The sequence below is a fragment of the Schistocerca serialis genome, chromosome 9 (genome assembly GCF_023864345.2).
Source record: "Schistocerca serialis cubense isolate TAMUIC-IGC-003099 chromosome 9, iqSchSeri2.2, whole genome shotgun sequence".
Taxonomy (NCBI): Eukaryota; Metazoa; Arthropoda; class Insecta; order Orthoptera; family Acrididae; genus Schistocerca; species Schistocerca serialis.
Genome location: NC_064646.1, coordinates 142069769 through 142082045, shown reverse-complemented (window position 1 = coordinate 142082045; position 12277 = coordinate 142069769). Strand labels below are relative to the sequence as shown.

General features: G+C 45.6%; 1 protein-coding gene across 1 annotated transcript in view; it reads left to right on the top strand.

Moving 5' to 3' along the window:
- Nucleotides 1-12277, top strand: part of LOC126419207 (UDP-glycosyltransferase UGT5-like) — a 43226-nt gene that overhangs the window by 17569 nt on the left and 13380 nt on the right. The window contains exon 3 of the mRNA XM_050086343.1: nucleotides 8685-9262. Coding sequence (XP_049942300.1) covers nucleotides 8685-9262 — 578 coding nt within the window. The remainder of the gene's footprint in view (nucleotides 1-8684; nucleotides 9263-12277) is intronic.

The window sequence follows — 12277 nt, the reverse complement described above, 5'->3', positions numbered from 1 at the left end:
AGCTTCTCTTTAGTCTCCTGAGACGTTTTGCCTTTCATAAAGTAATGTTTAATCACCACACGAAATTCTTTTTCGTCCATTTTTTGACAAAAACTTAACTTTCTTGATTCACACAAATACCAAACACAAATAAATAGACCAATATGGCTGAAACTTGATGTGGGTTCTTTCCAAAGATGCTACTAACTAAACATGACCTCGATACACGCCGGTGGTGCCATCTCTCGCACTTTGCACGGATTTTTCAAACGCCCCTCGAACTATCTCATCCAGAAAATGTTCCATTGGGTTCAGGTCGGAATTCTGGAGAGGTCAAGTCATTGCACAAAAGTTATTGTCCACAAACTGTTGCGTCACAGATAGTGCTTTATGATAGGGTGATTTGTCACGCTGATAGAAACAGTCTTCGTCTGCGAGCTTTTGCTCAACCATATGCAACATACAATGTTGTAAGATGCATTCAGGCTCTTCTGCATTTAGCTTTTCCTTCAGCGCAATAAGTGAACTACACTGTACCCATGAAAAACAACCCCGTGCCGTACCACCACTCCTTCGTGTTCACTGGCAGTATTACACATAAAGACAGCTAAAGTTCTCCAGGCATCCGCTACAACCAAGTACTTCCATCGGATTGCCACAGGATACAGCGTGATCCTTCACTCCAAATCACTCATTTCCAGTCATCTACTGTCCCGTGGCACCGATCTCTACATCACCTCAAGCATCGTTTAGCACATAAGTGGGTGACTTATGAGTACCTGCTCATCACTGAATCCCATTCCTTTTAACTCCCTACGCACAGTAATCATGCTAGCTGGACAGCTGGTAGCATTTTTGGAACTCACGAGTGATTCCTTCTGCTAACGTCAAGGGATTTTTTACAGCCACCCTCTGCAGTACTCGACGATCCCTGCCTGTCAGTAGACTTGGAAGGCTTTCTGATTTACGCCTGTAGCCAGTTCTGCAATAGAAATTTAATATATTTTCTCACTCCATTTTCAAATGGTGGCATTCACTTTGTTTATCCTGCTGTCTTTCTGTGAAATTACGAAAAATACTCGGGGTAAAGAAGGTTATTTCACATGAGAAAAAAATGTCATCAGGCACAACGTGGGCTTGTAGCTAGTAACAAACACTTATCGAAATTTAACAGCGTTGCAATAGAGAAAACCTTGTCAATAATGTACATATTTCAAACATTCATTGCTTCCAAACTACGGAAGATAGACACACAATTGCAACTTTCCTGGAAAGAGAAAAGATCAAATTTTTATGCATGTAACGTGAGCACCATGAGTTACACGACATGTATCAGAATGGTGGCTAATTTCCTGCCACATACGAAGTAGATGGTCCCTCGTTATCGAATTCACAGCTTCAACAATGCGATGTCGCAGACTTTCAACACTGACAGGTATAGGGGGGATAAAAAAGTTGTCTTTTACGTAACCGCACAGATAAAAGACGCCAGATGTGAGGTCTGGAGACCTGGGGGGACACCGGCGATGAAGTTCATCATCTGCTCCTCCTCTTCCAGTCCACCGACCTGGAATGATGTCATTCAGGTAACGTAGGACGTGCTTAGAGAACAGTTAACGCTTACTAATATGCATTCTAAGAGAAAAAAAGATTAACTCCAAAGGAACTTTCCGACTGACGGAAATAGGCTGATGTGACGTAAATGTGCACACAAACAAATGATTACACTTACAGAAAAATTAGATGATTAATTCAAGAGAAAGAAACTAAGCAAGTCAATAACGATATGAAGATAGTAACTGTTCCGCAAGAACACTTACCAATGTAGCCCATGCAGCTTCTCTAGAAAGAAATGATAATTAATCGAAACCCTCAGCTGCTAACAGATGCTGCTGATATACCTCAATGGGGAAAGCTAAAAACGTGTTTCCCTACTGGGACTCGAACCCGGGATCTCCTGCTATCCATCTTTTTTTTTTTTTTTTTTCTTCATTTTGTTCGTTGGATCTGCTGGGGGCGAACGTTGTAAGACATCCGTTTTAATTTCGTTGTTGCTCGATTAACTCAGTTTTCTTATTACAGAGGGCAGCTAACCCTCTGACCGAACACGCTGAGCTACCGTGCCGGCTGTCCATCTAAGCCAGCGAGCGACAGAGGACAGCGCGACTGCAGGGACTTATCCCTTGCGCGCTTCCCGTGAGACCCACATTCCCAACTGTCCACAATCTACATTCGTAGTGTTCCTAAAGGATATTTGCCCATCCACTCGTTACTCGCGCCTACTAAGGTGACGATTCCCGTAAGAGTTCGGGCAAAATGTGCGCATTCGCACAGGAGGTCAATGGCCGGGTAGCCTTTAACTATATGAAGATGGTATCTGTTCCCGAAAGAATAGATACCAATGATGACCATGCATCTTCTCTATAGTTAAAGGCTACCTGGGCATTGACCTTCTTCCGTGCGAATGCGCACATTTTCCCCGAACTCTTACGGGAATCGTGGCGCGAGTAATGAGTGGATGGGCAAATATCCTTTAGGAACATTACGACTGTAGGTTGTGGACAGTTGGGAATGTGGGTCTCACGGGAAGTGCGCAAGGGTTAAGTCCCTGCAGTCGCACTATCCTCTGTGCCCTCGGTGGCTTAGATGGATAGAGCGTCTGCCATGTAAGTAGGAGATCCCGGGTTCGAGTCCCGGTCGGTGCACACATTTTCAGCTGTCCCCATTAAGGGATATCAAGAACACCAGTTGGCAGCAGAGGGTTTCGATTAATTATCATTTCTTAAGTCAATAACGCGTTGCTTTACCTCTGCATCTTGTGAAAGCAGTTATTTGACTTAACATTGACTGATGTCGTTCTTTGGCGCATCGTGCCAAATTCTGTCCAACGGATTCACAAGATCGTCAAAATCCGGAGATGGTTGGAAATGTCTGATCGTAATGCCCCAAACGTTCTCGAATGGTGGGAAATCCGATGATCTTGCTGGCCAAGGTACGCAGACTGGCAGTAAGCACTCTTGCCGTGTGCGGCCTACCATTACCTTGCCCAAATGTAAGCCCAGGGTGGCTTGCCATCAAGGGCCACAAAACGGGGCGTAGAATGTCGTCGACATACCGCTGTGCTGATGGCAGCCGAAGGGTTGGTGCTATGAAAAGAAATGGCAGCGCAGACCATCGCTCTCGCTTGTCAGGAGATATTGTGGGCGACAATCAGTCTGGTATCCCACCTCTGTTCTGGGCCTCTCCAGACACGTCTTCGGCCTGTAATCTAATTGACTGGAGTAGAATTGTCTTCAGTGATCGAGTTGAGTTCCGATGACCACCGAAGAGTTGACTTCTAACGTACCTAGCCACTGGATGCCACATGAGCAACAAATCTATCAGGGACATTCCAGTCGTCCTAATTCGGCCCATATGGTGATATGGATAATCCACACATTTTTGTAGCCAATGCTAATCCACGCTTAAGGTGGCGTAGAGAGAGGTGCCACTGGGCAGTAGATGACTATAAACGAGTGATGAATCACGTTGTACCCTGCGGCAGTCCGATGAAAGGGCTTGAGTTTGGCGAATGCCTGCATAACGTTAACTGGCATCTGTGTTGGGGCAACAATGAAGTGTGTTTTAGTACAGGGATATTTTCGAGGTACCGTTGTGCTCCCATCGTTGAGCTTAAGAATACACTCGATGTTGAAGGATATGACACATTTTACAAAACTGTGTCCTGCGTACAGTAGAGGAACGCTAAAGAGCTGATGAGTGGTTGTATCAGCAGAACAATGCACGTTCTCAAGAGGCAACATCTGTCAGCAATGGTTTGTGCACAGTAATATTCCCGAAATGGACTGGTCTGCACAGATCGTGAACTAAACCCAATGGAACACCTTTAGAATGAGTTACAACGTCGGCTTTGCTCCAGACCCTAGTGTACAATGCTACTACGATGCTTTCTCTGGTTTCGGCTCTTGAGGCAGAACGGTCTGTCATTTCTCCACATACAGTGAGACAGCTCATGGAAAGTGTCCCATGCAGAGCACAAATTTTCATAAAACCGAAGGATTGGCACATCCCATATTAATGACCAGTAGGTATCCTGACACTTGATCAACCAGTGTACATTGTCTGATGTAACTCTTTTTGTGGTTCCCGTTTCTGATCTACATCTCCGCTTTCCAACCCACCAAATACAATTTTCTAATAAATTAATATATTTTTAGAGATTATTAATTCCAGTGTGGCTGGAGCTAAAGAACGAGACGTATAATGAAACTTTCCGCTAACCCCGTCAACCCCTCCACCCAAAAACATTAATGTGTGACTTTATAATTTTACGTATATAAATTTTCAGATTTCTCAGCTAACTTTTGGAGAACAAAGTGCAATGGAAACTTAGAGTCTCGAAAATTCCAAGAAATTCTATAAATTGAAAGCTACGATTAACAAAGGGTATTTTTCTGTTCGTTGCTAGAGTACCTACGCTGGTGGACGGCCTTACAAGGAGACCGTATACGGACAACACTCAGACAGGAAACGCAGAAGTTTACAGGCTGACCGTAACTGCTGTCAACAAGAAATCCGACACGGTTTGCGAGTCCACAGTTAGAGCATGCAAAAACCGCGGGAAGTTGTGTAAAAGAAGGCAGAAAGGAAGCGACTCTCAACTAAGGAAAGAGACGACTGTCGGAGAACGTAGGTGGAAAAGTTCCAGATAAACAGAGTTCGCTTCATTTACACACCTGCACAGGCGTACTATGCACACCTGTGTGCACTCAGTTGCATAACACATCTACTTCTAAAAGTTTGGCCGAATCCTTCCCAAGTACTGTATTTCTTTGAGCTGCAATTCCTGGTAATAACTGAAAAAAATCGCAACACCAAAAACTAATTCATATATAGTAATGAAATTTCGTGAATACATTTGCCTGGATAACATATTAAAGTGATCAACGTTGCAAGACCACAGGTTAACATAAGCGAGAGATAAGGCATTGGAAATATGAAACGCTGGCATATTAATAACCAGTGTAACCGACAGAATGTTGATTGCAAACGCGCATGCGTTGTTTTGTACAAACGCCGGATGTCTATTTGCGAGATGGGGTTCCTTGCTTGTAGCACTTGGCTGTACAGTACAGGGACAGTTCAAAAATGGTTCGAATAGCTCTGAGCACTATGGGACTTAACATCTGAGGTCATCAGTCCCCTAGACTTAGAACTACTTAAACCTAACTAACCTAAGGACAGCACACACATCCATGCCCGAGGCTGGATTCGAACCTGCGACGGTAGCAGCAGCGCGGGTCCGGACTGAAGCGCTTAGAACCGCTCGGCCACAACGGCCGGCTACAGGGACAGTTAATTTTGTATGTGGGTGACGCTGGAGTAACGTCCGATGGTGTCCCATATAATTGCGTATGCTTCCGCGGCCAGAGTCAGTCGACATAAAAGTTTTCTGGGTATGGTACCACGTCATAATGTAAAAACTACTGCTGCAGTAGTTTTTACATTATGACGCGGTACCATACCCAGAAAACTTTTATATCTATGTCCCATATGTTCTCGATTGGAGACACATCTGGTAGTCCAGCAGGCCAAGGTAACACGTCGATACTATGTACAGTTTGTTGGGTTACAACACCGGTATGTGGGCGAGCGTTATTCCGTTGGAAAGAAATCCTGGAATGCAGTCATGAATGGTAGCACAAGAGGTCGAATCATCAGATTGACGTACAATTTTGGAGTCAAGGTGCGTGTGACAACCATGAGAATGATCCTGATGTCGTACGAAGTCGGATTCCAGTCCAAAACTTCAGGTGTAGCACCAGTGTTTCTAGCACGCAAACGCCGGCCGCTGTGGCCGAGCGGTTCTAGGCGCTTCAGTCCGGGACCGCGCTGGGGTTGCGGTCGCAGGTTCGGATCCTGCCTCGGGCATGGATGTGTGTGATGTCCTTGGGTTAGTTAGGTTCAAATGGTTCAAATGGCTGAGCACTATGGGACTCAACTGCTGTGGTCATAAGTCCCCTAGAATTTAGAACTACTTAAACCTAACTAACCTAAGGACATCACACACATCCATGCCCGAGGCAGGATTCGAACCTGCGACCGTAGCGGTCGTGCGGGTTAGTTAGGTTTAAGTAGTTGTAAATCTAGGGGACTGATGTCCTCAGATGTTAAGTCCCATAGTGCTCAGAGCTATTTGAACCATTTGAATCTAGCACGCAAACAGGTTGGTTGCAAGCCCTGAACTGCCCTCCTATCAAACACACAGCCATCGGAAAACACAACAGACCTGCACCTTGCTCTCCAACGAGCTGTGGCTTGACACCACTGAAGTCGCAAATGGTGATGGGTTGGGGTCAGTGGAACGCACGGTACAGACCGTCTGGCTCGGAGCTGTCCTTGAAGTAATCTATTTGCAACAGTTCGTTGTGTCACTGCGGTGCCAACTGCTACTTAAATTGCTGGGCAGATGATGTATGATGCACAGTAGTACCATGTGAACGTCCGGAGACCGCTCTTCTTGCGACCGTACATTCTCGCTACCAACGCTGCCAGCAATCGTGTAGCCACGCGGGATTAGCCGAGCGGTCTCCGGCGCTGCAGTCATGGACTGTGCGGCTGGTCCCGGCGGAGGTTAGAGTCCTCCCTCGGGCAGGGGTGTGTGTGTTTGTCCTTAGGATAATTTAGGTTAAGTAGTGCATAAGATCAGGGACTGATGACCTTAGCAGTTAAGTCCATAAGATTTCAAACACATTTGAAGCAATCGTGTACTTTGGCTACATTCCTGACAAGTTTTGCCACAGTATCCCAGAAGGAACGTACAGCTTCTCGTAACCCTATTACACGACCTCGTTTAAACTCAGTGAGGTGATAGTGGCGCCTTTGTCGCCTTAAAGGCATTCTTGACGAACATCAACTAATCACGACCAATCTCAAAGGTAACTAATACTCACGGCCGTTACAGCGTTGTATTTAAATCAAACCTGACTCGTATCCTCATAGTGATGCTACTAACGCCACTTTTACGCGAATAGCACGAAATCAGAAGAGACATCATCTTTCACATGCAGAAACACGCCTAACAACTTTCCTTTATGTGTCACAACTCCTTGCTGGTGTTGCGATTTTTCTGTCTGTGTATGTCCTAAAGAGATGAACTGAAAACTGACATAAACAAATTAGTGCAATACTGACCACTAAAGTTTGTTACACCACGAAGATGACGTGCTACAGACAGCGAAATTTAACCCACAGGAATAAGATGCTGTGATATGCAAATGATTAGCTTTTCAGAACATTCACACAAGGTTGGCGCCGGTGGTGACACCTACAACGTGCTGACACGAGGAAAGTTTCCAAACGATTTCTCATACACAAACAGCAGTTGACCGTCGTTGCCTGGTGAAACGTTGTTGTGATGCCTCGTGTAAGGAAGAGAAATGCTTACCACCACCTTTCCGACTTTCATAAAGGTCGGATTGTAGCCTATCGCGATTGCGGGTTATCGTATCGCGACGTTGCTGCTCGTGTTGGTCGAGATCCAATGACTGTTAGCAGAATATGGAATCGGTGAGTTCAGGAAGGTTATATGGAACGCCGTCCTGGATCCAAACGGCCTCGTATCACTAGCAGTCGAGATGACAGGCATCTTATCCGCATGGTTGTAACGGATCGTGCAGCCACGTCTCGATCCCTGAGTTAACAGATGGAACAGATGGGAACGTTTGCAAGACAACAACCATCTGCACGAACAGTTAGATGACGTTTGCAGCAGCATGGACTATCAGCTCGGAGACCACGGCTGTGGTTACCCTCGACGCAGCATCACAGACAGGAGCGCCAGCGATGGTGTACTCAACGACGAACCTGGGTCCACGAATGGCAAAACGTCACTTTTCCGGATGAATCCAGGTTCTGATTACAGCATCATGATGGTCGCATCCGTGTTTGGTGACATCACCGTGAACGCACATTGGAAGCGTGTATTCGTCATTGCCATACTGGCGTATCACCCGGCGTGATGGTATGGGGTGCCATTGGTTACACGTCTCGGTCACCTCTTGTTCACATTGACGGCACTCTGAACAGTGGACGTTACATTTCAGATGTGTTACGTCTGGTGGCTCTACCCTTCATTCGGTCCCTGCTAAACCCTACATTTCAGCAGGATAATGCTCGACCGCATGTTGCATGTCCTGTACGGGCCTTTCTGGATACAGAAAATGTTGGATTGCTGCCCTGGCCAGCACATTCTCCAGATCTCTCACCAAGTGAAAACGTCTGGACAAAGGTGGCCGAGCAACTGGCTGGTCACAATACTCCAGTCACTACTCTTGATGAACTGTGCTATCGTGTTGAAGCTGCATGGGCAGCTGTACCTGTACGCACGATCGAAGCTCTGTTTGACTCACTGCCCAGGCGTATCAAGGCCGTTAATACAGCCAGAGGTGGTTGTTCTGGGTACTGATTTCTCAGGATCTAGGCACCCAAATTGCGTGAAAATGTAATCACATGTCAGTTCTAATATAATATATTTGTCCAATGAATATCCGTATATCATCTGCATTTCTTCTTGGTGTAGAAATTTTAATGGGCAGTAGTGTATATAAAATACAGTAAAATATTTTGTATTTCTGTTGGGAGTCAGCAACAAACTGTTACACGCTCCACCCTCCTCCCTCCTCACTAACGCCCTTCCCTTGTAGGCGCACACATAGATATTTTCTCCTTCGGGGCGAACAAGATCGATATGGTAAGGCGCTTGATGCGGTACGGCGAGCGTTCGTGTCCGAGGCTGATGGAAGAGCCCGAGGTGCAGCGACTGCTGGCGTCGCCGGACGACAGCTTCGACCTGCTCATCGCGGAGCTGTTTTTCAACGACTGCCTGCTGGTGCTGGCCCACAAGTTCCGTGTGCCCATAGTGGGCACCTGCCCCTTCGAGGGCGCGCCCTGGATGGACGACATGGTGGCCAACCCGCAGCCGCCCGCCTCCGTGCCCTACGCCTTGCTGGACTACGGCCGGCTCGACTCGCTGCTGGACCGCGCGCTCAACGCGGCCTACGGCGCCCTGGTGAGGGCGTACCGCCGCCACGTCTACCTGCCCGCCGTCGACGCCGTCGTGCAGAAGTACGTGCCCGGCGCTCCGCCGCTGGCCGATCTCGAGCGCACCACGTCCCTGGTCATGATCAACTGGCATCTCAGCTTCAACCGCCCGCGGCCCATGCTTCCCAACGTTGTCGGTTATGGAGGAATGCACATAAAGGCTCCTAAGGCTCTCCCACAGGTAATGCACTGAAAGTTTCTTTTGATGGTATGTACCCTACGTTCATCACACACTGATGAACTAAAACGCAATGACGCCTCGAGAATGAATTACCACTGGCGGCACTGAAGGCACGTAGAGCAGTAAGCGAAGTACACGGGGTGTCCCAGGAGGAACGGTCAGTATTCGTGGATACGACAGGAACCATCACTCGAATCAGAAATGTACGAGGGCCACTCCAAAAGAAATGCACACTATTTTTTTTTTAAATCCATCTTTTATCCTACATGTTTGAAAGTCTTACAGCGTATAGATACATCCTTTATGAACAATATTTTCATTTCTCCACATAATTTCTATCCCTCTCAACTGCCTTACGCCATCTTGGAACCAGTGCCTGTACACCCGCACGGTAAAATTCTGGACCACTGTTTGGCAGCGTGCACAAGGGAGTCATCATCTTCAAACCTTGTTCCACGAAGAGAGTCTTTCAGTTTCCCAAAGAGATGATAGTCGCATGGAGCCAGGTCAGGACTGTAAGGCGGGTGTTTCAGTGTTGTCCATCCGAGTTTTGTGATCGCTTCTGTGGTTTTTTGACTGACATGTGGCCATGTATTGTCGTGCTACAGCAAAACATCCTGCTTTTGACGATGTGGTCGAACACGACTCAGTCGAGCTCGAAGTTTCTTCAGTGTCGTCACATATGCATCAGAATTTATGGTGGTTCCACTTGGCATGATGTCCACAAGGAAGAGTCCTTCGGAATCGAAAAAAACCGTAGCCATAACTTTTCCAGCAGAAGGTATGGTTTTGAATTTTTTTTCTTGAGTGAACTTGCATGATACCGCTCCATTGATTGCTTCTTCGTCTCTGGTGAAAAATGATGGAGCCATGTTCCATCACCTGTCACAATTGTTCCAAGAAATTCATCTCCACCATTCTCATACTGTTCCAAAAGTTCGCTCTATACCGTTTTTCTTGTTTCTTTGTGAGCCACTGTCAACATCCTGGGAACCCACCTGGCACAAACCTTTTTTAACGCCAACACTTTCAATATTCTGCAAACACTTCCTTCCCCTATCCCAACGTAGCGTGACAATTCGTTCACTGTGACGCGTCTGTCAGCTGTGACCAATTCGTTAACTCTCTGCACGTCGTCTGGAGTGTGTGCAGTATGAGGCCTGCCACTGCAAGGACAATCCTCAATATTGCTGTGCCTGCTTTCATCAAGTAACCTGGTTGCCCACCGACTAACTGTACTGCGATCGACAGCAGCATCTCCATATACCTTTTTCAACCTCTTGTGGATGTTTCCCACTGTCTCGTTTTCACAGCACAGGAATTCTATGACAGCACGTTGCTTCTGACGAACGTCAAGTGTAGCAGCCACCTTGAAGATATGTTGTGACAGTGCCACTCTCGGGAACAGGTTGAACTAAGTTTGAAAGCAAGCGGGAAGGATGTATCTACACACTGTAAAACTTTCACACATGCAGGATGAAAACTGTATTTTTACAAAAATAGGGTTCATTTCTTTTGCAGTGATCCTCGAATAGTAAACAGAGGCTCTAAAATGCATACCTTAAGAGTATGAACACTTTATCTTCGGTGCTATGAAACAAATCTCTTTTAAAGTGAGCTCATCGATTTCCATATTACTATAGGATGTAGTATGGACAAAAACGTGAAAAAAACTGTCTAGTAAACATAGTTTTTAGAACGCACCCCTAAGAGCTATGAGCACTTGTTCACAGTTTCACAGTAGCGAAGGTGAAAAAGTGCTCATAGGTCTTAAGGCATGCATTTTAGAGCCCAGGTTTACTATTTTTTACTTAGAATGATCGTTTCTGTCATATCTCTGAATATTGACTATCCCTGTTGGGAGACCCTGTATAAGCATGTGGCGGTTCTACTTCTTAAAAATGAATAATTTAATTAAATATTATTTAGTCCTGAGAGCTAAAGACTTAAAATGTCTGCACTTTTTGAAGTGCCCTGATTTGAAGGACCTATTCCTTATAACAAAACAAATAATGACCCAGCTAATTACTTTATAATCGCAACCAATAAAAGTTAACTGAGCAGAATTCACCTATGTAAATCGTACAGATTGAAAACAGTAGGCATAGCATCGACAAATTAAACACAAGTGAAAATGCAAATCGTCTCTAATATTTCAGTAATAATGAATGTGCGTTGCAACCTGACTTGTCAATTGCGGTGCAGTGGAGATGTTAACCTCGTTTCTGTGGTTATAGCAGCCAAACATGAAGCACTGGCCATGAGCACTTCTGAAGAACCACGTACGGCGTCCCTCCAAGTAGCAGCCTACCTTATTTGCTGTAAAATGCAGGCAGTAAAAGGAGAATACGTAATGTCTGGAATACAGGATGCTATCTTTCACATGAAATGTTACACGAAAATTAGCAGATGCGTCAGTTATCAGAGATAAGGTTGCGTTTCAGAAACCGCGATCAAGTAATGATAGGAGGGTAGAAGTTATGACAACGCACGTAAAAGTCACTGACCAGGATCTTTAATCGAGAGAAAATATTTGTTTTCACATTATATAATTAATTCAAAATGCAGCTGAACAGACTAACGTATGACCCTCATACATACAAAGATATTTGCAAATGGGCCATTTTAGTAAACATCATATGAGCGTAATTCTATACACGGTTTACAACATCAACAATCTCATCTGAATGGAAGACTGAATGAGTTCATTGAATTAATCTTCAGACTACTAAATGACTGAATTTGTATTTTGTCTACTGATCTCGTAAGACAAACACTTAGCAACGACAGGCGGAGCAAAATTTCATTCGGCGCGTTCATTCCAACTTTGCTCCGAAAATCAGCGAAAATTTTCCCACGAGATGCAAATGTCCACGAATGCTTAACAAACTCACTTTGATGATAAGCAATACCCGTGGATAACTCCAGAAAATAAGAAACGTTATCAAACACGGAAATCAGCGACCGGCTCCGTTCAGTTCGGCAACGTCTCACCTAAACAGCGACCAGCTTACG